This window comes from Urtica dioica, chromosome 1 (assembly GCF_054948205.1).
Source record: "Urtica dioica subsp. dioica isolate 48M chromosome 1, U.dioica_male_clone48M_v1_H2, whole genome shotgun sequence".
In the NCBI taxonomy this organism is placed as follows: Eukaryota; Viridiplantae; Streptophyta; class Magnoliopsida; order Rosales; family Urticaceae; genus Urtica; species Urtica dioica.
Window position 1 is genome coordinate 571,436 of NC_142756.1, and position 24,732 is coordinate 596,167.

At 38.6% G+C, this 24,732-nt stretch overlaps 5 protein-coding genes across 5 annotated transcripts; 4 read left to right on the top strand and 1 right to left on the bottom strand.

Moving 5' to 3' along the window:
• Positions 1 to 1,389: 1,389 nt before the first annotated feature.
• OWL1 (DNAJ heat shock N-terminal domain-containing protein) lies at positions 1,390 to 4,386 on the top strand. The gene is made up of 9 exons (XM_089606934.1): positions 1,390 to 1,621; positions 1,716 to 2,318; positions 2,402 to 2,577; positions 2,660 to 2,744; positions 2,812 to 2,865; positions 2,938 to 3,018; positions 3,098 to 3,412; positions 3,661 to 3,768; positions 3,859 to 4,386. Exons 1-9 carry the CDS (start codon positions 1,481 to 1,483, stop codon positions 3,913 to 3,915), a joined length of 1,620 nt encoding a protein of 539 aa, XP_089463060.1. The 5' UTR covers positions 1,390 to 1,480; the 3' UTR covers positions 3,916 to 4,386.
• Positions 4,387 to 4,803: 417 nt separating this feature from the next.
• CLE25 (CLAVATA3/ESR-RELATED 25) lies at positions 4,804 to 6,284 on the top strand. The gene is made up of 2 exons (XM_089627647.1): positions 4,804 to 5,233; positions 6,027 to 6,284. The coding sequence occupies exons 1-2, from the start codon at positions 5,007 to 5,009 to the stop codon at positions 6,061 to 6,063; spliced, it is 264 nt and encodes an 87-aa protein (XP_089483773.1). The 5' UTR covers positions 4,804 to 5,006; the 3' UTR covers positions 6,064 to 6,284.
• A 3,940-nt stretch (positions 6,285 to 10,224) lies between these two features.
• Positions 10,225 to 12,585, bottom strand: LOC149405989 (Leucine-rich repeat protein kinase family protein). The gene has a single exon (XM_089607044.1). It carries the CDS (start codon positions 12,347 to 12,349, stop codon positions 10,589 to 10,591), a length of 1,761 nt encoding a protein of 586 aa, XP_089463170.1. The 5' UTR covers positions 12,350 to 12,585; the 3' UTR covers positions 10,225 to 10,588.
• Positions 12,586 to 14,859: 2,274 nt separating this feature from the next.
• On the top strand, positions 14,860 to 18,823 carry LOC149405990 (uncharacterized). Its single transcript, XM_089607157.1, has 4 exons — positions 14,860 to 15,040; positions 15,130 to 15,306; positions 15,870 to 17,135; positions 18,582 to 18,823. Exons 1-4 carry the CDS (start codon positions 15,023 to 15,025, stop codon positions 18,621 to 18,623), a joined length of 1,503 nt encoding a protein of 500 aa, XP_089463283.1. The 5' UTR covers positions 14,860 to 15,022; the 3' UTR covers positions 18,624 to 18,823.
• A 1,630-nt stretch (positions 18,824 to 20,453) lies between these two features.
• Positions 20,454 to 21,370, top strand: LOC149405991 (Putative membrane lipoprotein). Its single transcript, XM_089626463.1, has one exon. The coding sequence runs from the start codon at positions 20,498 to 20,500 to the stop codon at positions 21,110 to 21,112; it is 615 nt and encodes a 204-aa protein (XP_089482589.1). The 5' UTR covers positions 20,454 to 20,497; the 3' UTR covers positions 21,113 to 21,370.
• Positions 21,371 to 24,732: the final 3,362 nt, after the last annotated feature.

The following is a 24,732-nucleotide window of genomic DNA, read 5'->3' on the forward strand; positions in this document are numbered from 1 at the left end:
TTAATATTAAATCGTAGATTAATGTAACGATAGAGCACACCTAGAATTAACACAGAGCCTGTCCTGTGTGCGTGGAATTCTGGTCTACCTTATCCCAAACAGAAACCGACTTATCAAGTGGAAAGTTATTTGTCTTGACAAAATCGGAATCTAATAACTCTTTATCACAATACAAACTAGCACTGAGATAAGGACATATCATGTCAAACGGTCACTCTCACAGTAATTTTTTTTTTTTTTTTGTTCATGCTCATGGTATATTGTGTACATTGTTTTCTTTCGATGAGAATTATTCGGAGGTTGACGTAAGTGTCTGAGGCTTTTGTTGGAAACGATCACTTCCCTCATACTTTTTGTTTGGTGAGTATGGAAAGTGTGTATATTCAAGATTAATCTAGGCCCAGCTAGCTCATCAATTGATTTTCGTTAATAATGTCGGATATTATTCGTTTAAAATGTGCATGTTTTTACAGAAGTGCTGTGGAGATTCATTTCGTGTTGCTGAGACTAGTTCAAAACTTTAAAAACAAAACATCCACTTTTCTTTTTTAATCTTGTTTTTGTCCCGCGAAGGATCTGTTTTATTTTTATGTTAGATTCCACGTACTTGAAAACGATACGTCACTCTAAGTTTTTAGCGAAATGACAAACTAGCTAAAGCTCGACGCTATCTATAAATTTGTTAAACACTTTCTACGTATAAACTATTTGACACTACATAGAAGATATCTGTTTGTATATAAAAAAAAAAAATTATTGACAATGCAAAAACAATTATTGAAACTTGTTACTTGTGCATTTTATAAATTTTAGTTATGTCACTAATTTTAAGAAAACCTTAACTATTTTGTAAATTTATTAGGTTGAATGGTCTATCTAACTAGAAGAGATTTGATCATTTTCTCAATAGCCAAATATTAAAGAAAAAAATTCGGTTAAAAAAAGAATTTTGATTTAAATTTTAATCGAACTTATTCGGTTAAAATTAACCGTACGGTTAATTTTAATTGAATTTTCGGTTAAAATTAATCGTACGGTTAATTTTAACCGAATAAAAAACAATTAACTTAGGTTAATTGAAAAAAATAATAATAGTTTGGTACTGTTGTTGAAACTTGAAACACACACACGCAAACATGCGCACACACTGAGTCACTGACACACACAACACACTTATAGTTTGGTACAATTGCCCACTTTTCGGTTAAAACAATTAATTGCAATTAATTGTCCACTTTTCTATTTCGGTTAACAATTAACCGTGAGAAAAAAAAAATCGATTAATGGTTAATTGAAGTTAACCGAATTTTCAACTTTACCAAATATTAATGTTTATTAAGAGATGACGTGGCATTGTAACGGCGTATTGGGCTGGTTCAGTGGAAGCCCAATCTAAAGGGGAGCCCAGAGCATTCTTGGGAGGGAAAATGGCAAAACCCCTCTTTCGATAAACCCTAAAACGAACGCAGAGACGGCGAAGATGTCGGAAGATGAATCGGCGGCGAACAAGGAGCTGTACGCGCTGCTCAACGTGTCGCCGGAAGCGTCGGAGGAAGAGATCAGAAAGGCGTACCGGCAATGGGCTCAGGTGTATCACCCAGACAAGTACCAACCACCTCACGTAAGTCAAGCCAAATGGAAATCCATGGAATCGATGCTCTTCTTCTACGCGATCTTGATTCTTGATGTATGAATGTGTGTGAACGCGACTCCAGATGAAGGAGATCGCGACGGCGAACTTCCAGCGGATCTGCGAGGCGTACGAGATTCTGACGGACGAGAGGAAGAGGGTGATCTACGACATCTACGGCATGGCCGGCCTGGCCTCGGGCCTGGAGGTGGGCCCCACCCTGTCCAAGGCCCACGAGCTCAGGGAGGAGCTGGACCGCCTGAAGCGCCTCCGCGAGCAGCAGAAAAAGCTCTCCGCCAACTTCCGGCCGTCGGCCACGGTGGTGGCGTCGGCGTCGATCCCGCACCTGATCGCCGGCCAGGGCGCGCTCCGGGGGATGGGGATGAGGAGCCACGTGGAGTCCCGGCTGTCGAAGAGCGACACCCTGGCCGTGGCCGCCAACATGGAGGTCAACGGCGGGGCCGGCGGCGCCTCCGCCACCGCCGTTCTCCGGCGCCAGCTGTCCCCGGCGTCGTCCGTGGAGGTCGTGGCCTCCGCCGGCCTGCAGGCCCTGCTGGCGGTGCAGTCGTCGCGCCACCTCACCGTTCACTCCACCGCCACGGTGGCGCTGGCCGTGTCTCTCAGGGACGCCTCTCTCAACCTCACCAACACCTGGACTCGCCAGCTCTCCGACGACTCCTCCGCAAATGTAACAAACCCTCTCTCAACTCAAACACGTGGCTCGATGATTATCTTGATCTTGATCTTGATCTTGATGTGTTGGAGAAACAGATACAGCTGGGGTTGGGGCCGGAGTCTTCGATCTCCGTGGGATGGCAGAAGAAATCGGAGACGATGTCGGCCTCCGGAGAACTGAAGGTTGGCACGGCTTCCTTCGGGGCTTCGACTCACTACACGCACCGCTTCTCCTCAAAGTCCCACGGCCGCGTTGCCGCCAGAATCGGGAGGTACAACCACGACTAGCTTCTCTCACTTTTTTAAACCTTACGAGTCTTGTTAACGAGTCCCGACATTGTTGCGAATTCGCAGCACAAACATCGAGCTCGAAGTCGGCGGCGGAAGGAAATTGTCTAACTTCAGCACGGTCCGCATGTTATATGCCGTCGGGATTCAGGTTATAGCTCATTTCCACCCTTAAAATCTTTGGTAAGTCGTGTTGTTCACTCCTCTCCGTTTCCCAGGGAATCTTTTGGAAATTCGAATTGCATCGCGGCGGCCAGAAGCTTATTATCCCTGTAAGACTCTCCACATCTCTGGCCTTTGATTTGTTTTTGTCTGTCTATGTCGCTAATCCGTAAATTCTGCAGATTTTGCTGACCCGGCATCTGAGCCCTACGTTTGCGACCGGAGCTTTTGTGATTCCGACGTCTCTATACTTTATACTAAAGGTCCTCCTCGCTATTTCATTTACGGCGTTGCAGTAGATAGATCAAGTGTCGTAAATATCATCACTTGCGTTGCGTACAGAGATTCGTTGTGAAGCCGTATTACCGGAAGAGGGAAAAGCAGAAGGCTTTGGAGAGCAAGGAAAAGAGTTTCGAAGAGGTCGGAGAGGCAAGAGCGGCGGCGGAGAAGGCCCAACAGTTGCTGCAGATCGTGGCAAACAGGAAAACACGGAAGCAATCGGAGACGGGCGGGCTTGTGATCACCAGAGCACTCTATGGGACTCGTCAAGCCTTGACCAATATCAAAGAAAATCACGACCAAGAATCTGCATCGCAGCAGCTCATAGATGTCACGCTACCTCTTAATTTCTTGGTTAACGACTCGGGCCACCTCAAGGTTTGATATACATGTATATATGTACATATTCCTTTCGCTCACTGAAATATCTCTGCGTGGTGTTGTATTTGTTAGGAACTAGGTACTGAGGGTATAAGAGTAAAAAGAGATTAGTACTTTAGAACTTGATTAGCTTATAAATAAGCCATTTGGGAGAGCATGGACCTCTCGAAAGTCCGATATTGTATTTTGTTTCGTATCTATTTCAATTCAAAAGTCGTGAGTGTGTTTGGGTGTGAATATTGCAGCTTCACGAAGGTGTAAAGAAATCGGGAATCATGGGCTTCTGTGATCCTTGTCCTGGGGAATCTAAGCAATTGTATGTTGAATATACTTATGGCAACCACAGATATGAGGTAACTGCTAATATTAGCTTCTTCTCTGTTTTTGTTTTTTTGCAAATGGCTAATCCTTAACTCACTCGTCTTCCTTTTCTATAAAATCAGGTGCTGATTGATGATTATGCGGAGTTGGTAATACCTCAGGATGGGCACAGAATCTGAATAACTTTCACACAAGCTGTCACATTCACAACTAGATTATTCTATCTTTCGTCATTTACGCTCGTGAATGTCACATTTGATATAAACGAGTTTTGTTGTCAAAGGACATACACAACCACCATTTGTTTATAGTTGAAACTTGAAAGAGGTAAGAGTCAATAAAAATGATCAAGCTGGTCTCTTTTTCTTTTTTATAGAATGTAATGAAAAATGATTTGGTTAGACAGCATGTGGTACCTATGAGTAACTCTCATCAGAAGAAGTTGAAGTTGAAGATGGTACTTGGACACAGAGTCTTGTACAGAAGAAAGTTTTTTTTTCTTCCCGTTTATATATATTTGTTGGTTAAGGGTTCAAAATTGAATCATAGCTTTGTAAGTTGTGCAATCATGAAAACTGAAGCTAAATTTGTAGACAAACTCTCTAAAAAAATGAAATATGGGCAGTAATATTTTTGCTCGTTGGCCCGCCTTGTCACATGTCGGGTCGCTATGCGAACTTAGTTTCAGGTGTTTAGCTGTTTCCAGGTCGTTCAGGGTGTTGTTTTCGGAGATACGGGATGTCGATTTTCCACGCTATAATCGAAAACAGAGCACATAATATCATTGAACTTTAAATGAAAACACCAAATATAAAAAGTGTCATTTTTCAAGACAAGTGATAATAATTGATGTTCTCTATGTGTTAGTTTACGTACAGCGGGCTCTACGCCAATATAAATCACCTATAGTCGCTGCATGAAAATGCTAAAACTAAAGCGAAACCAAAGTGAACTATGTGGACCTATTTCACTACCATAAAGCTATATAACTTGTGGACGAATATTACAAAATCTCTCTCTCTCTCTCTTCTGCTTATTTATGATATGTTAGCCTTCTTTTGCTCCCTCTCTCTTTCTCTCTCTCTGAATATTCAGCTTTCAAATAGAGACTAAAAAATATCCTATACCCGCTAAGCTGAAAAAATAAACTCACTATCATTTGACATCTCTCTCTCTCTCTCTCTCTCAATGTTGGTGAGAGCTTGGAGTAGTGTTTGAGTGTTTGAAGCCATGGTGTAAACAAGGAAAGCAATAGAGTGAAAGACTTAAGATGAGGACTAGTAGTAGAAGAGGCAAGGCCAGTTATTTGTTGAAGGAATTTCTTCTTCTCTTTCTCGTGGCTTCATGGAGTGTCGTCGTAGCGCACAAACACAGTGCCACGTCATCATCGTCAAATGGAATGCTGAAGCATTGGAAGTGGATCAATGGAAGAGTAGAGAGATTGGTTTACGTGAGCAAGAGAAGAGTGCCTAACGGTCCTGATCCCATCCACAACAGGTCTTTTCAGTATGTCCTTTTTTTTTTTAATTTATATGAATTAATGTTTTTATTCTCCAAGTTCTAGTAATTTTTCTGTTTCTTTTTATTTTTGCGGGGGTGAAGGGAAACAGGAATTCATTTGATTTTTTTTTCTTCCTTGTCAAAATTGTAACCTATTTTTAATACTCGGTTTAGTTTTATTTTTTATACTTGATAGTACAATTGAAGAGAATAATAATAATGAGAAGAAAGGAAAAATAAAAAAAAATGGACATATCCCTGTGCTATATCTAATATGGCACACCGTAATTAGTTATCGTACGTTGGTGTATCAAAATAAGAGAGCAGACACTATAGCCTCTTTATCAAAAGCTTCTTTTTTTTTCTTTTTTTTTTGTTCTATATCAAAAGCTTCTTTTGTGTTATTAAACTTTATCTTATTTTGATATGAAAAAAATATATATACCAAAAGACATTGGGAGAGGGAATTAGACAACTTTAGTTCATTTCACAAACTCGGTTTTATTTATCAATTACATAATGGGTCACTCACAATGCAAAGCACCATTTATTATTTGAATAAACTCTTTTTTATGTTTTATTGGTGAAAAGCAATACTTCTGGGAAATGTTTTATTAAAAAAAACTTGTAACAATTCATGTCATAACAATATTGATGAAAATCTAAAAAAACTTTTAACCGATGAACATTGTCAAATTAATCTGATATAATTATTTCTTTCGCGTAATTTATTCGATAATAGTATTCCTCTTTTTTTTTTTAATTTCCTTTTTATATTTTTCTTGTGCAGGAGAACAGTGAAAACTAGAGAACCTCCTAGTGCCTAAAAAAATTAAGAGCTGGTTGATTTCAGGAATCAAAATTTGTGTGTATCAAAGCAAGCATCATCCAGAAAAAATGAAGCTTGGATGTTTTTGGGTTTATTTAGTACACAGAATCTCAGTGCTTCTATTTAGAATTTATATATATAATGTGATATATGCAAAAGTTAGTCAAGTCAGTAGTATTATTAACTTATTGTGAAATTTTATATAGGCTTTTTTGTGTAGTGATTCTTTTGTGAAAGTCACGCTTCATCTTTCTTTCCTTTTTTTTTAGTGGGTAATTTTCGTATCTTACCATAATACACGGCTCTAAATAACTTGCTTCGGTAAAGTAAAGAAAACCATCTAATACTATTGAATAATTATGTTGAAGATAGATAGATAGATATACTTTCAGAATGACGAGAAAAAAAAAATAGAAGTATAATATGGATAAAATTTGATATAGCTAGAATTATGCTAAACTAAAAATAATAAGATTAATGTGACAAGTTTTTTTTATAGCCGTCTTAAATTTGTAACCACGTACGTCATCATGTATAAAATAACATAAAAAGAAGAAACATATGCTTTCATAAGAAAATCCGAAAAATTATAATTACAAGCTTTGTATATGTGAAGCTGTGGTATATATATACGGCTTGTGAGTTTTGATTTATTTGCATGGTCTCATAAATATTATATGGGGACAAATTCATGGATAAGGATTTAGCTTTTGTATGGGAAAAAAGAGACAAAGTAGATACTAATAAGTAATTTTTTTGGAACATAACCCAAGAAAGGTTATAAGCCTGAATAAGGCAGTGTAAGCTTGGTTGCACATATATATTGAATCACATTTCTTGCTTTAGCTTTGCTTTCTTCCTTTTTTTGGGATTTCTTGTTCCTCCAAAGTTCAAACTCGAGTGGGGTTTTAATTTCTTCATATTTTTTTATGTTTCGTAAATGGCTTGGTCTTCCCGATTAAAGCGATTCCCACCAATTAAAAGTGCTCTTTTACCGATAACAAATTGTCTTGATTGGTGTCTAGTTTAAGAACTAAAACTCTAGCAAATAATTGCAAATTTCTTTCTAAGGAAGAGCGTTAAAGAAAACACGAATCATGGCTTTATTTGGTTAATGGCATCAGAAAAGCTGCATATAAAATTACCACAGTCACAACAATGTATGTTGTTCCATATCGAAACCAATTGATAACAAGAATGAGTAACTCAAGAATTTAAAACATCTTCCTTAGTCTTTTTTTAATCTTATTAACGTTCTTCAAAATATATGCCGTTTTGCTAAGAGGTCGAAGAAGTCATTCATCGCCTCGATGAAGTCTTAAATCAAACAATTGCAAATGAATTGAGCCATAAATTACATGATCGGCGTACAATTCATAAAAACCAAACAGCATATTCACATCCATTTGTGATGTTTAATAACATCGCCCGATCTATTTGATAAATTTTTATACATCTATTTGTGTCGTCACTCATTTCTTCTTACCGAATTGGTAGTTGGTAAATGTGTCGTCACATCCATTTTTTAAAGTTCAATAGAGTGTTTTTATTTTATTTTCACATTGATTAATAAGCTTAGTACATCTGCTATCAACAATCGACCGATCGTTCGATTTTACAAAAAAAATCCATTTGCCGAAGAGAATTTTAGGAAAAAAAATGAAGATATGAAAATTTTGTTATTTATTATAAAAGAAAATTATCTCTTGAACTTGAATTTTATCAGAACTTTTAACTTACCACCAAAATTTTAGATTTTTTACCCATTGACAAAACGAAACTTCAACGGTATTTCGACGAAAAATTGGCGAGAGAACTATTATTAAAATTAACCCAAAGTGAAATCAAAGTAGAGAATGCATGATTGCTATTCCTCCCTGGCCGTTGCTTTTTCTTTTAACATTTATTTCCCTTTAAATTTCCCCTTTTCTTTTCATTTGGTTTTAGGGCTCTTTTCACTGGTTTGATTTTGAATATTTCGAGAAGCTAATAAGACTGGTCCAAAAGTAGGAGAGATTCAAACTCGAGTCCCTTTTATTTTCGTCCCGTGGGCGAAAGATTCCCACCCCGTGCAATTTTCCTTCATGGAGAGACTACGTACAAAGTTTATACTCTAGAAAAGAGAAATATATATGCTCATACAGCCATTTAATCATATATACGTATCCACGAAGATATGATTAACATTAAATACTGTATAACTAAGATGTACACGTGGTAGCTTTGTTATTTCTTTCCCCAACGATATAGTGAATATACAACTTGTATAGTTGTATTTAAGGTCGAAGTCCAACCATATAAACTGTTGTGCTACTTAGCATAACCTAGTTGTTGATTCCAAACTACTTTTAAAGTGGAGGTGTGAGTTCGATCCTCACTGACAACAAAGACGTCTTCAAAAAAATAAAAATAAAAACCTTTATAAACTGTTATATAAAGACATAAAGCATAATCATGTTTCACACTAACCTACATTTCTATGGTTTATAATGTCACAATTTTCGTAAAACTGCATTTAGATATATATATATATATATATATATATATATATATATATATATATATATATATAAAGAAAAATAGACTGAGTCGTAAAATTTTGAAAATTATTACTGGAAATTCGAAATGAGAGTATTATACTTAGTTAGAGTATTACTATTACATGGTAAAAGATGCACTATTTTATTTATATTATTGTTATCTTTACTAGGAAAATAACGGGATCAAGGAGGTGGTGATTCTTTTATCGGTATAAAAAATGTTTAAATTGGCAAAAGAATCGTATTGGAAATCAATGGTTAAATGACAGCTTTGTTATTTATATTGAGAAAGAAATGTGTAATTGCATTGATAATAAAATTACTATGTAATATTTTTAGAATTTAAGACTTCGTCTTAGAAATTTGTAATATTTTATTATATTCTAATAAACTTATTTAGTAAGATGTAAATATTTGATATACATATAGATATTGGACGACATAGGGTACAATTTTTTTATTTTTTTTTTGGAAATTAAGGGTACAAATTTATTTGATGTACATATAGATATACTTGCGCACGAGTATGATACACGTAGAAGTTATTGATCATGACCAACTACGGGATAACTACTACCAACTACCGAAAAACGAGTCTCATTTGCTTTAAAAAAAAAAAAAACGAGTCTCATTTAGGTATCAACTTTCAAACCACTACCAAAACTTTCATTGGATCTTCAAGCACATAATGTCGGCCACAAGGCCATTTCCACTCAAATTACGCAGTGGTAAATAATGAATTATTTTTTAATTAGAAAATGACAACTGTAACAGCCACTTAGGATAGTGTTAAGCTTAGTGACAACACATCATCACAAATTAATATGGCTTGTGGAATTTCAAGGTCGTTTTTGTCATAGAATTAATTTGTATATATGTCTCGACTCTTTAATTCCAGATTTTGTGGAGATGCAATCAAGTTTCATAACATTGTTCTTGTATGTCGTACGCTAACTTGTGCGTGTTCTTCATCAACAAACTGTTCTATATATTTTGCTTGAATAATAATCTATGCACGATTTTAGTAATTTCAGGCACCATACTCAGAGAGGATAAGAATCCGAGGAGAAAATAGTTCATTGTGTATAGAAAAGAGTAAAAATATAGCAAATCTATAGGTGATCATATTGGCCTTCCTATATAGATATGCCTAACAGCTTTGACTGAAATCTCATCCATAATTTATATTACACACACATATTTAATGCCACACCGTATATCCTGATTATCCTCACTGCTTAATAATTTGATGATATATATATTAAAGTAACTATTGCATAAGAAAAAACCGCCAGCGTCATCTCTGAACACAACCACATGTGGGTGTTGCCTTGTAATAATTGATTATTAAAGACACTTTTACAGTAGTCATACAACACAGACTCTGGGTTTATTTTCCGATTGCCTTTAGAGACTCTGGATCGGTAACTAAGATAGATCCAGGAGAGAAATATCGTCTCCACAGTTAGAAATCAATTTAGTGAAGCAGTAGGGAAAAATGAAAGACATCATTTAAGAAGTTAAGAAAAGTGAAGTGACTTTTTTTTTTTCTTCAATATATCTTTCCTTCTAATGACATATAACCTTATAATAAAGACATCAGTAAGTATATCTGTGTGTGTGTGTGTGTGTGTGTTTTTTTTCTTCTCCCACAACATAACTGCTTTCCATTAACAGCATAGCAAGTGTTCCCTAATAAAAGTGATGAGGACTTACATTTGCATACAAGGGAGATCATTGATCAGAGCTCAGCTTCATTAGAAGCCTTGTTCGCACTCCATAGTAGTAAATATCAAATGACAAAACACCAAAAAACGTTTCAGAGAGAGAGAGAGAGATGGATATATACCTATACCTTACTTATTCGTATTCATGAACACAGCTACAACTAGAGGCCAAGAAAATGGAGAGCAAGAGCAAGATCCAAATGTACATAGACACACACACACAAACATGAAAGAAAAAAGGCTCTGGGTTTGGGTTTCAATCGCTCTCTTGCTTAGCGAAAAGGAGAGGAAAGTCTTGGTCGGGTTCGGGGTCGTTGGTGATGGCCTTGAGTGACTGGTAGACCTGAAACATGGACGACCGCTCCTTGGGCCTCGCCTTCACGCACCCCAGCGCGATCTTGATGAACTGCAGCAGGTCCTCGTCGTTGGCCCGGCTGAGGATGGCCGGGTCCAGCGCCTCGCGGGCCCGCCCGGCCGCCGCCAGCCTGGCGGCCCACTCGGCCAGGTTGCCCTTGAAGGAGTCGTCCCCGTCCACCACCACCTCCAGCGGCCTCTGGCCCGTGGCGAGCTCCAAGAGCACGACGCCGAACGCGTAGGCGTCCCCTTTGGACGAGGCCACCATGGTGGAAGGGTACTCGGGGGCCACGTACCCGAGCTCCCCGAGGTCGCCGTTCACGAAGCTGCCGTCGTGGGCCACCAGGCGGGCCAGCCCCGAGTCCATGAGCCGAGCCTCGAAGTCCTCGTCGACGAGGATCGCCTTCGAGCACACGTTCTGGTGCACCGTCGCCGGGTGGCACCCGTGGTGCAGCCACGCCAGCCCGCGGGCCGCCCCCACCGCGATGCGCAGCCGGGCCGCCCAGTCCAGCGGCGGCGGGCCGCGGAGGAGCGAGAAGAGCGTGCCGTTGGAGAGGTGCTTGTAGACGAGGAGCTTCTCGTCCTCCACGCAGCAGAACCCGAGCAGCGGGGTCAGGTTCGGGTGCCGCATCTGACCCAGCCGGTTCATCTCCCACCGGAACTGCTTCTCCGCCAGCTGGCACGAGCTCAGCCGCTTGATGGCCAGGGTGGACCCGTCCGGGAGCTCGGCCTTGTAGGTGGTCCCGGTGCGGGCGGCCATGATCACGCTCTCGCCGCCGAAGTTGTTGGTGGCGGCCATGAGGTCGGAGAGCTTGAGCTTCACCAAGGGCTTCTGGAAGAGGGAGACCTGAGTGAGCTTGTGGGCGCGGAGCCTCTCCGGCCAGTCCCCGCCGCCGGAGAAGCCTCTCTTCCTCCTGCCGTGCCTGACGTGGTACCACCACCAAACGCCGACGCCGAAGAGGAGCGAAGCCGCGGCGCCGAACACGCCGGCCGCCACGATGATGGCCAGGCTCTTCTTGCTGAGCGCGCCGCAGCTCGCCATCGGCCTCCCGCACAGGGCGGCGTTCCCGGTGAAGTCGTCCCTGGCGAAGCGGGCCAGGCCCGGCGGGACCTGGCCGGAGAGGCGGTTGTCGTTGAGCTGGAGCGTCTTGAGCCTGGGAAGCGTGGCGAGCTCGGAGGGGATTGGGCCGGAGAGGCGGTTGCCGGAGAGGACGAGGGTGTTGAGGTAGGTGCAGCGAGAGAGGTCCTTGGGGATGGGTCCGTCGAAGGCGTTGCCGGAGAGGTCGAGGTCGACGACGAAGGGGATCCAGGCGCAGATCTGGACGGGGACGGGTCCGGCGAGGGAGTTTCCGGCGAGATCGAGCTTCTGGAGGTTTCCGCAGTACTCCAGGGACTGTGGGACTGTGCCGCCGAGCATCATGTCCCGGAGCTCCAGGCTGAGGATGCGGTCTTCGCGGTCGTTCCAACAAGACACGCCGACGAACTTGCAGATGACTCCCACGGACGTGTTCGTGAAGTCCCAGGAAGACAGCTTGCCCTGTGGGTCCCGCATCGCGCTCTTGATTCCCCGGAGGCACCGCACGTCGTCCTCCGCCACGCCGGAGCACAACCCCACCACCAACAACAACGCCGCCAGGGCAAATATGCAAACCACACCTTTCATTATCTCTCTCTCTCTCTGTGCCGCGCAGGTGAGAGAGAGATAGGGTCGTTCGTTCCTTGTTGGTGGTGCTGCTTGATTTTTTATTTTTATTTTATGAATTTGTCAAAATTGGAAATGAAGAAGATGATTCCATTGACTTCATGAGAGAGAGATAGAGGAATGATGAACAATCGCAGTTTGAACTTTGACTGAGAATGGAAATGAGAGACAGGATGATAAATTATTTTTTTATTTTTCACGATTGATGTAGTGTTTGACCAGAAAGGGTTTCCCTTTGTGTGTGTTCGTAATTTTTCAGGTCCACAAGGGAGAAAATAGTGATAGACGCGTTTTTGACATTTCACTACATACCTGATGGTTCTCATCTTTCTAAAAAAACCAATAAAAATATTTGGACAATTTTTTTTATTTATTTGCAGATTTTTCTCTATATTGCAATTTTTTTTGTAGTGCTTGTTTACAAATTCATAAAATATAAATTTGTATTACAACACAATTGACCAAAAGAAAAAAAAAACATATTTCTAAAGAAAATTGTGATGGAAAAAAAAAGTGAAAACTCATAAATATTTATTTAATTTTTAAGGATAAATTATATTGTTACCCCGTCAATTATATCACGCGTTACGTTTCACTCCCTCAAATTTGAAATCTGATAAACTTTGAAATCTTACGTTGCAATAAATTCACCTTATCTGTTAAGTATTTAACAGATTATAAACGTTTAATACTTACGTGGAATAATAATTAGAGATAAAATTGTAAAATCATTTGTAAGTCACTTGTTTTAATTTAAATAATCACATATTTGTCTCTCACAGACTCACACACACACACAAACCTGATCAACGCAAATAAAATTAATTTGCCTTTTTTTTTATTTTTGTACTATTATATTTAACAATAAAAATATATATCAAACATAAAAAGATAAAAAGAGTTATTCTTCTTCTATACTCTTATTCGTACCCCGTCGCTTCCTCCCTCCTCTTTCTCCTCTATTTTTTTTATTTAACACCAATCGAAAATCATTGGGCTGCCGTTAAAGCCACCTCAACTTTGCGTCACCGCTGAGAATGACTTCGCAATCACTACAATGCCATTGAATTTGGCTCTTCCAATCAACCGTCCTTCTCTACCCAATATGCCACCAAAACCCCTCTAAAAACTAAAACTCCCAATCAAACCACAACGTACCAAACACAAAGCAAATCTCGTCTTCCAAATAAGAAGAATAGAAATATACCCATAGATCTACACAAAAAAATTATCATCAAATGCTTTACACATCAACAATTAATCACCAATAAATTTACCAAACTCTCGAAACGTATTCCCAAAATCGAAGACTCGTTAATATTGGTTTTTTTTTAATTCCACCATTAAAACTGTTTCCCGTAAGCTTGAGTTCTTCAGAGGATCGGGGTCGAAGACGGAGAAGATCGATATCACCATCATCGTGCTTCAAAGGCCGAAGAGAGAAAAGACAAGAGAGAGATAGATAGATAGAGAGAGAGAGAGGGAGAGAGAATGCTTCGCTTGGTTATGAAGAAACTCGTTTCGAAACCATCAAAGCCATTGTTGATCGGCTTAATCAGAGGTCCGCTCCTTCTCCAGTAATTTTTAGGTCATGGAAGCTCTGTTTTTTTTTTTAAATCTCCGATCGCGCATAAATTATGTCATTTTCTCCCTCATTCGCGCTGTGATTTTATGAATCTAGCATGATTTAGTTCAAACTAACGGAATCGAAAGATTGGTAATGTGTTTGTTGCAGGTTCTCAAAGGAAGAGGAACGAAGTCTAGATTTTTTTTTTTTGTATTTTTTAAACATAATGATAAAAAAATATAAAAACAATGGATGAAAGAACGTAAAATACTATTTTATCCTTAATTGTTTAACAAAGCCACAAAAGTTTTGAGCATGTTACAGTGTAGTAATTTATGGTTTGTAGTGCACAATTTCATATTTGAGGAAATAATTAGGGGAGAAAAAATTATAATTTATCCTATTTTTAAAGATTGTGTTAATTTTGATTCAATATTTTATTTAAGAATGATCGGTTTAGTGTAGTCCATTTCTTTATGATCATTTCTTTATCTTTATCCGTAAAATCCTTCAGCATTAAAAATAATTTAGACAGTTATATTACTTTCCTTTTTTAAATTTGACGTAATATCGTATGGTTAATCATCATTTATTAGAACGGAAACTAAATAAAAATAAATTCAAAATGAATCCGAAACTGTTTTTCGGTGGGAGTGGGACCCGCGAGTCTGTTCTTGCGCGCCCACCTGAACCGTAGAAAGACGAAACGGACCTTTTGCCTCCCGTCTTTACGACGTCGTACTCAGCAAATCAAGTTGTTAAAATGCTGTCGTTTCTCTCTCTCTCTCCACCTAAAACCGCCGCCCAATAGAGGATAGAGAGAGAGAGAGAGAGAGAGAGTGAATAGACAAAGCACTGAACAACCTCGTCAGTCCTCAGAGAGTCCAACTTCAAAACCCAAAAAGCCCCGCCTTTCATAGAAAGCAAGGGTTTTGAAAGCGAGGGGTAGTAACGTCATTTCGGGTGAAAGGAACGGACTTTTGGGGCTTCTAAACCGAACCACCAAAAGAGCACCAAATAACCTCCTCAGTCGTTTCGTTCGCAGTAGACTCTTGAGAAGAGAATCCATGGAAGACGAAGCTCAGGTCAAAAACCTAAACTCTCTCACTCTTGCTCTCACTCTCTTATTTGTCGAGGAAATATTATGATCATGTTTGTATATTCGTGTTTGCAGAAAATGGTGGCGCTGCAGAAGGCGTACGCGGACATAATACTGAACACGGCGAAGGAAGCGGCGGCGAGGATTATGGCGTCGGAGAAGAAAGCCCTCCGATTCCATCACGATCTCTGCTCTTCCCGCGACGAAGCTCTCCGAATGCTCATCCGCCTGAAGAATATGCTCGATTCCAAGGTCTCCTCTTTTTTCTCGTTTCCGTTTCATTTGAATAAATATTCCGAGCTTGGATCGAATCAGAGCTTCGCTTTGGAATTCAGGATTGTGAGAGGGGATTCACCTCAAGTTCCGTGCTTTAGACGCTGACATTCTCTTTTTCTTATTTGTGGTTTCTGAGCTTAGAAGACTGAATTCGATGAGGTTTTTTACTTTTTACTGTAATGTTTGTCTGTAAAGTGTTAACATTTAGTGGTTAAAACTGTAAAGGTGCTTCCTTTGTTCTCATTTCTCATCGAATAAGTTGGATCGCTCAATACCATTTAATCCTTTTACGCTTTTTTTTTTTGGGCCTGCTTTGCTTAGTCAAGCAAAGCTTTATCGTTGTGAGTCTTGGCACATGTTATATTATTATTATTAGTTTATCTTGAAACGAGTCTCGGGTTTGAGAGCTTGGAATGCTGATAATAAGATTCTTTTCAAAACCAAAGAATAGTCAGTTCATTGGAACTGTGGATTTAGAATAGAGATATTGGATCTTGATATGCGCTAACACTGCTGGTTTTATTTTACTCTCGTTTCAGACTACTGAAGCAGAGTTAAAGTCGTTGAGCCAGCAAAGAAGAATCGGCGAACTTGAAGCGCAACTCAAAGAGGCCGAGGGCACGATAACCGATCTCAGAGCAGAGCTGAAACAGAAAGGAGATGAGTTAGAGAATGCGAAAATAAATAAAGTGCAGAATCTGAATGCAAAATTCTCACATGTTCCTCCGAGTCCTGGGTGTGAAAGCTCTGACTTAAAGGACATCCCGACGAATCCGAGAGTTTCAGGTGATCAGTGCTCTTGTGCGGCGAAACAAACCGAGAGACCGAGCGCTTCTGGTGCGGACGGATTTGACCCTCATAAATCCAACTTCGCGTCCATAATCATGAGGAGCGAAAAACCCGAGTCGTACAGAAATGGATGCACGCAGAGAATCCGGGCATTCGAAGGAAATGTGGTGAACGGTAAATTACCTCCCGACGATGACGAATTCCCCGTGGAGAGCGAGTTCATCTCCGGAGCTCCCGAGAAGGAGACACGCAACGATGCTATAACCGAAAACGACAAGAAGACTGCTAAAGCATGCTCGGTGAGAAAGAGAAAGAATCGATTCGGAAACAGAAAAACCATGCGTAGGTGTGGTCGGGGACAGCTTTCGAAATCTGGAAAGCTAAGCTCGACGTCGATCGAGGCTGACTCGGCACGAGCTTCTGGCGGGTCGCAAGAAAGTTTGCAACCTGAAAACGCTATCGACGAATTCAAGATATTTAACAAAGGCAAAAGAAAAAGAAACATCAAAAGTCAAAAGCCTTGTCAGCCGTCACCTGCTCTTTCTCGGTGCAGGACGTTTTCCTATTTCTTGAGTGGAGGGATTGAATCGGCGGATAATCAGCCAAAATCAAGTGAAAACGAGGCTAAGACATTGGTTAGAAAGGATTCGGACCCTACTTCGGTTACGACCCCGATTTCAGCCGATGTCAAGACAGGTAATAAATCCGACGACGACACGGAGAAGAACGCGATGGTTGAGGATTCGATGATCGATGATGCACCGGCCCCGAGCAGTGGCCCAAAAGAAAGCAATGACAAAGCAACAGAGCGGGTAAATGGATCTTTGTGCGATGCGGCGGAGAACAATCCGAAGTTGAAATACACGTTTCAGAGGAAGCGGAAGAGGGAAGCGATGAGCGGCCCCGATGAAATCGCTTCGCCGGAGAAGATATCTGATGCGTCGGAGTTGCAGAAAAGTGGTTCGGTGGATGAGTCGTCTAGGGACAGTCGGCGACTCGCTCAGGTTGCTCGCCAGGTTGGCTTTCCCACTCAATTATTTTCTTTTTTTCGTCACTCTACATAAACTTGCCTTGGAATCATTCATTGTTAATAGGTTCAAAAATGATCCCACGTCAGGCTATATAGTGCATTATGCTAGTGTCTTTTTGGTTCATAAACTAACTTAGTTAGCAAAACGGTTCTCAAACTATTGATTTTGTAGAATTCTAGTCATTTTTTTCCAATGTAATCCAGGGCCTAAACAGCTTGTATCATATTTACAAAATTTAAATAACTTAATTATTTTTAAAAATATGGTTTAAAAGGCCAAAATTGTTTTATTTTTTTTATTTGGTTTTGTTTTTTAGAATATAGTTAAATAGCTTCTTCTATAAAACTAACAACTTGTATAAGTTGACAAATATGTTACAAGTTTATAACGCGATAGATATAACTTTACTAGAAATACGAAAAATTGTTACAAAATCAATATATTTTAGACTTTTACTCATTAAATTAGTTTAGGGACCAAAACGCCACTCCCGCATAGTGTCTAAACTAAGGATTGTGGCATCTTGTGTTCTATACACTGATATAAACAGATACCACTTTAATATGTTATAATTTGCTTTGGCTCGTTATAGGATATTTCAAATTTTCTGGTTTGGATAATACTACTTGTCGTGTGTTGAACGATTTTTTTATAGAAACTTAGCGTACCTAACACAATGCATAGGATCATGAACTATTCAATCAACTCGAGGTCAGAGCCTAATTTGTTAGAATGTTCACTCGGTCTTACAATGAGATTTAACCCAAGACAAGTGAGCTAGAAGAACAGACTACGGGTGTGCATGGTCTCGTCTAGTCTGATCCCAAACGGTCTCCAAGTTGGGTTGTACCGTTTAAATAGCTTGAAAAAATTGAGGTCTGGCGTGACCGAATATGAGCAAAACCAGACAAACTATATTAGACTGGTCCAGTCCGATTTGGTCCTAAAAACCGTTTTGAATATTCTTCAAATACAGAGATTTTTTTTTTTTTTTTATCTAAAGTATTTATATAGACAATTTCAACTCAAATTATAAGATTTATATGCCTTAAGGATACTTTCTTAATTTTTTTTTTTTTTTTTATATATAATTTGGATGCAATCTGGTCCTGTCTAACTTACGGCTTAAATTTTTAAAGCCGTGACCCGACCCGACCCGACCCGACCGTGTGAGACTAAGAACTGTTTGAGTACATAAACTATTTACACCGGTCGGCAGGTTTGAAAAACCGATGGTCCGGCCCATTTAACTGAAAAAAAAGGTTCAAGATAAAAATAAAGAAAAATAACAGAACTTGGCAAGACTTGTAAAATTAGGTGTAAGGTTGTGGTTTTAATTTTCAATGTAGGCTATTCATTTTTTTCTTGGATATTTTACGTGTGATGTCATGATGTTAGTTAAACTTAAATATCCTTAATTGTATTTTGCAGCTCATATCATTATCTGGGAAACGATGGCAGTGTGCAAAGTAAAGCCTGTTTATATTCCGTTAAAGGCGATGATCAAGAAGATGGAGATTGAAGAGTGAAAGAAAGCTTTTGCGGTTATGTCTATTAGTTATATACTAATTAATGAACTATTTCAATTTTGTTCTTATAATACTATCCCCGATGCCAAATTGCTACAGTATAAAATTCGCATGTATTATTGATATAGAAATGCATTGCTCTTTTATATTTCCATTGGTTCATAACCCAAAGCTCTTTCCTTTTAAAAACCCAGAGGGCTGATTCGCTTCAACTTGAATGAGACAACTACAAAAAAAAAAATCACAGCTGTTAAAAAAAAGAAAAGAAAAAAAAGTTACATATTATTTGGTCAGTCTGCGAGAGCGAGACACTGAGCTAACATCTTTACTTTAAATTTACCGTCAGGTCTCATCAACAGTTTTTTTTTGTCTGAACTGTTCTTTTTTATTTACGAGGAAGGAAACTGGTGAAAAGCGTTTGGGTTTTCCCCGTTAAAATTCAGAAGATGTTCAGTGGTTTACGTTGAAAACCGTTATCAAGCGAAGGAGTGACAGTGTTTTATGAATTTAATTTTTCAAAGTAATAAAAAAGGATTAAACGTGGTATAGAGAATGATATTGTTGTGTGTTTGTGTGTATGAGATTGAGAAGTGTGATGATTAAGGCAAAGGCAAAGGCGTGCCTTTTGTTTTCATTCCACACAACACAACACTCACCTTAGCTCAGGCGTGCCTTTTGTTTTCATTCTACTCATTTTTCTTTTCACTTTCCAATATCTACAACAACAAAAATTCACATTGCTTACGTCACTAACCATATACGTAAAAGCTTCCAGTACTTGGTGTCACAAGATTTGAGCATATAGGAGAAACAGCAATGAGTTTGGTTCTTTGTATAAGGTCAGCACAAATAATAAAGATTAAACATAAAATTTTACAATTTAAAGTTCCTTGTTTGGAGGAGGTGTGATATTGTCACAGCCAAATTAAAAGGGCACCACTTCGCCCATTGGGATGAAATTAATGTGCCCAAATAATCACAATGTATTTGGGAGTTTTTTTTTTTTTTTTATTTAAGTTGAAAAATTGGTTAGAGTTGTGGTTGTCTAGTTTCGAAGATGGAATACCTATCTTCCAGGTTTTGCTGTTGAAATAATTTTAGGGTCAAGATACTTGAATGTCCTTTCTCATGGTGAACGTTTAGGCTTTTCAAGGGTAATAAGAAAAAGCCATCGAGTTTTTCGTTAGAAGCTCACACACAGTATGTATTATCATTAGATACTAATGTCGCATCTCATACGATTTAAAGTCTTATCTTTTCATCTAATTAAAAGAGTTTAGTGTCCGTATCTAAAGCCTCGAGTCATATACATAAAAACAAAATTTGGAATATACTGTATACTTCTCTAGAAGGAAAATATATAGTTTATTATATGCGCATAGCAAAGCCAGAAGCAGCCAATTGGTGTAGAGAAGACAGTATTATAGCGTCGTTTTTGAAGCATATATATTCCTACAGTTTCCCATACGTCACAACACTAAACACTTTTTTTTTTTTTTTTCCATTCATCAAAATCAAAGCAAGTGGAGAGAGAGAGAGGGTGTGACTACTTTTGGTGGCGCTAGAGCCCAAAGTGTTGTTGTTAGCGAAAACAAAAGAAAATGAATAATGATATGGTCGGCATAGTGGTGCAAGGGTTTGATTTGGACTATACATGTCTTATTGTCTCCTCTCAGCTCTCAGCTCTAATTACAGCTGGCACTCCATCGGACCCAAAATACCACGTCATCATCGTCATATAAAAACCCACCACGCCTCGCAAATCAAAGACACACATTTTTCTTCGTTCGAAAAGAGAGAGAGAGAGAGAGAGAGAGAATGGATCCTCATCCGATGATGATCAACGGTGGGAAAGAGAGCAGTGGTAGTGACGGCGAGAGGGAGTTCGGCGACGATTGCTGCGTCCACGTGGCACTATTCACGGCGGGCATAGCGGTGTTGATGGCTTACTTCAAGCGAGCTCTGATGGCCGTGTTTCTGCTGGAGCAATGGCGGTCCTGGGTCTTCCTTCTCCTCAACTTGCTCCTCTTCGCTATCCTCGTCTCTTCCACTTGCAATCTCAATCTCAAAGCGTTGACCAAGAAGAAGAAGAAGAAGAAGAAGAAGAATAAAGTTATCAAGGTCGACGTCGACCAGAAGATTATTAGTTCCAAGTGCTGTTCGGAGCCAGTGGTACTGTGCTCTCAGACTCAACCATTAATGTCTGATAGTAAAAAGAGCGAGGAGTGCGACGAGAAGAAGATTGTTTGGGAGATCAGATCGAAGAAAGGCGTTGACGACCATGACGAAGAAGAAGAAGAAGATGAAATGGAAGCTCCGAGGCTGTCAAAAGAGGAGGTCAACGAGAGAGCCGAAGCTTTCATTCTCATGTTTAGGCAACACTTGGTTTTGGATGCAAGGAAACCCCTACTTTCAAAATCCTCTATTATATGACTTTAATTTTTTTTTTTCTACACTATTTTCCCTTTCACCCTAATATGGGAATTTTAGGTGTTTTTTTTTTTCTTCTTCTATACGTTCAAATTTCAATTTTTTTTTCTTTTATTTATTTTCCCCTTCATCGTTAATGTGGGAATTTTGAGTTCTTTTTTTTTTTGGAATGTATCATTAAGACCATCTCCTAAATATTGGTTGGATTTGGAGTTTGGAGTGCGAATTAGCTCTATAACATGCCGATAGAAAGTCCAACTGAAAAAAATGTATTCATTATTTTTTTTAAATATTATAAAATACACAAGTAAAATAAAATTGAAAATTGAAATTCAATTATCATCACATAATTAAAAATCAAGTTATTTGACATGAGGATATATAATATATATATATATATATACATATATATGGATATTTGACAACGTATGTTTGCAGATAGCTGATATAAGAAACATATTTGGACTATTTGAGATTCTTTTACTTCATATTATCGACAATATGAGAAATTTGACACCAAATGAGCAATTGGGCTATATGCCCACGTTGGAAGGGGAAAACACCGAAGTTCCTTTGGGCTGTTACAGCCCAACATCGTTTTAATGCATCATGTAAACAATGGGAAAATTACGAAAATAATGATTTTAGGGTATAATATTTTCAAAAATAGCGGTAAATAAATATTTTACTTATAAATAAAATACAAAAACCGGCTACCGAATGCAATTACCACTAAATAAATAATTTGGGCTGTTTATAGCCCAACGTTAATTTGGAGAGATTTGTATAGGTTGTCCCTTTTTAGTGCTCGACTTCAAGCTATACCTCATTTTCAAGGTATGAACTTTGAAAACTAAGGCCACACGAATTGATCCCCAGAGCTTTGTATTCAAGTTTTTGAAATATACGTACGACTAGTCTACTTAATTCACTGGATAAGGATCAGTCATCATTATTATTTAAATAAATAAATTCACTTGAATTCAACTTGCAACTTTGTCCCTGTGCTAGAGCTAGATTTGCCCGTCATGAGATGAGAGTATATAGGCATTTCAATTTGCAAGTTTGTTTGTTGTTTGACATTTAATGTAAAAGAGACGAAAGATACGTAACGCAATGGTCCAAGTGAGGGCAGATAGAGTATCGTGCGTCTATATTTATGGCAGAAACTGAAATATATCTGCAAATTATGCAATCATAGCTACTTCTGAAGAGAATGTCTAAACCCATGAAAGCTCCACAATTAAATGTGTCCCTGCTCTCTTTGGTCCCACTTAATCCTACACTTAATGTCCATAAAAGACTTAAGAGGATTTATGGTCTATGAAGTTTAATTATGTTAGGACCTGAACGAAACTCTTGGTCCTCAATGAACAAATGATGGATAGACTATGAAACCCGGAATTCTCAAAACATATTTATTAATTGGATAAGTGTGAATCATTATCCTCAACTAAACATGTGAAATCCAACCATTCTTTAAAGGTTGTTCGGAGTTTCTCAACCCCTACACTATTTAATAAACTATAGTGGGGGTTTTTTTTTTGTTTACAATTCTTTATCACCTTCTTCACTGAATTTGTTTGTTTTATTAAGAGTTTATTATGTGTTAGTAACAAAATACGCGTTGTCATTTTTTGTTCAATCAATTAGTAGTAAATTATTAGTTAGACATAGAATTGCTTCATATCACATAGGGGTGCCAAAGTATACTACGATCAATCGTATAAAGACTAATAATAGACCTAATAATAAGAGTTATAGTGATTAGATGTTAGCTCGGTCAATGAATAGGTTGGACTCAGATACTCGACCAAACTCCATCGCCGTCCTTGCTCGACTTAAACCCTCGCTCGCTCGTGTCACCAATATTTGTTGCGAGTCGGGAATATATATGCCTCCGTTTCTCGTGGTGTCTCACGTTTTAAAGATCTACGAAAAGCTGCTTTTGGTCAGCGAAATAGGGTTTGAGCACTTTGCAGCTCCTCGTGAGTACTGTCCACAACGGTTGCCTTATCATTGCTCGTCATTTAAGTTGAAAATAAAGTTAGTGTATCGAGTAAAACGAACTTAGAATAGAGAATTAATTATGCTTAGCTTGTTGTAAACATACATAATGAAAAACTTTAAAGTTTCCTACATACGACGCCAATATGTTTATGCGTTAAGTGAGTTACATCTAAAATTTGTGATTTTTCAGTATCGCCTCTTATTTTCTTATTACCCATTCGAATGTTCGAAAAGTGGATCTTATTCAAACATGTAACTTGCTTATAATAAAAATACTCTTAAATTTACAAGGTAAGTTTCTATAACTGGAAAGTAGTTACTTTTCCGGTTTTTAGAAATGTGCCTTTTGCCATCTTTTTTCTCATCTTCCTTTTTTGTGGGTTGATCATATCCACCACGTTTTATCAGATATATTCAATTATATACTGGTCACACCAACTTCAAACTTAATTTTCCAAATATTGACCCAAAATTTTCAATTTCATAAAACACCGAATGTCTACAATTTATACCGTTGCTTGGCTTATTTCTTTAATGTTTACAATCTCTTCGACATTTTTTTTAACTGGTTACAGTTTCACAATTTTTTTTACCATTTTATTTAGAATAAGAGTTCTTTGCAGTTTCAACTTAAAAAACCACTACTTGGAGAAATTTTTAATAGTCGATATTCTTGGAATCAACATGAAATAAATTATTGTATGAGAACATTCTCCTCTTGTTTTCTTTATGGCGAGAAACGGCAATGCAGACCACCAAATCCGATCGGACTGTAATAAAAGCAATTTCTTATCGAACTCCTGAATTGTTTTCCCTTCATTTTTTTTATTTATCATTGGTATTGATATTTTTGCGGTGTCACTATCAATAGCGCCACAGAGGATGTCCAAACATACAACAACCACAAGTTTCAGCTCTCACAGTCACCACAGCTATTGCAGATTTCCACCTCTAATAAATCAGATGTTTGTATATCTGCATCGATACTTATCAGACTTGTAATGTCCAAACTTGGGTCAACTACAAAGAGAATTTCCACCACAAAGCCAAACATTAAACTTCAAAGACACACATCCACGGAACAGTTAAATTGAAACTCACGCTAATAATGACAAATTGGCTGTTCATCGTGGCCACCACAGTCTTATTAGATCGACTTATTGTAAGGTTGCATGAATATGTATATGTCAACTTATCAACTTCCATGTATATACCGGAAAATAATAACCAACTCTCAAGTAGAATTCTCTAGCTTTGGGTTACTAGGGGACACAAATCTGAGGAAATAGATTTTTGATCCAGAAAACTATAATTAATTAAGTGCCTATGACAAGAAACTTTGCTCACACAATTCAAGGTCAACTTAGAAAGAGGTTTATTTATTTATAAATTTAGAGAACGTTCTGTTTGGTAGTTGTACATATATAATTGTAGTCTTCAAAATTTATAACACTGTAAAAATGGATATAGTAGAATAATGTGACGTACAAAATAATGTAGATACATAAGACATGTGGTTGGACGACTATTTGTTTCGTCGAATAAAGTGTTTGGATGACTTTATTACCTCTCTCATTGGGACCACTGGTATACAGTATTTGGGTACCCCTATG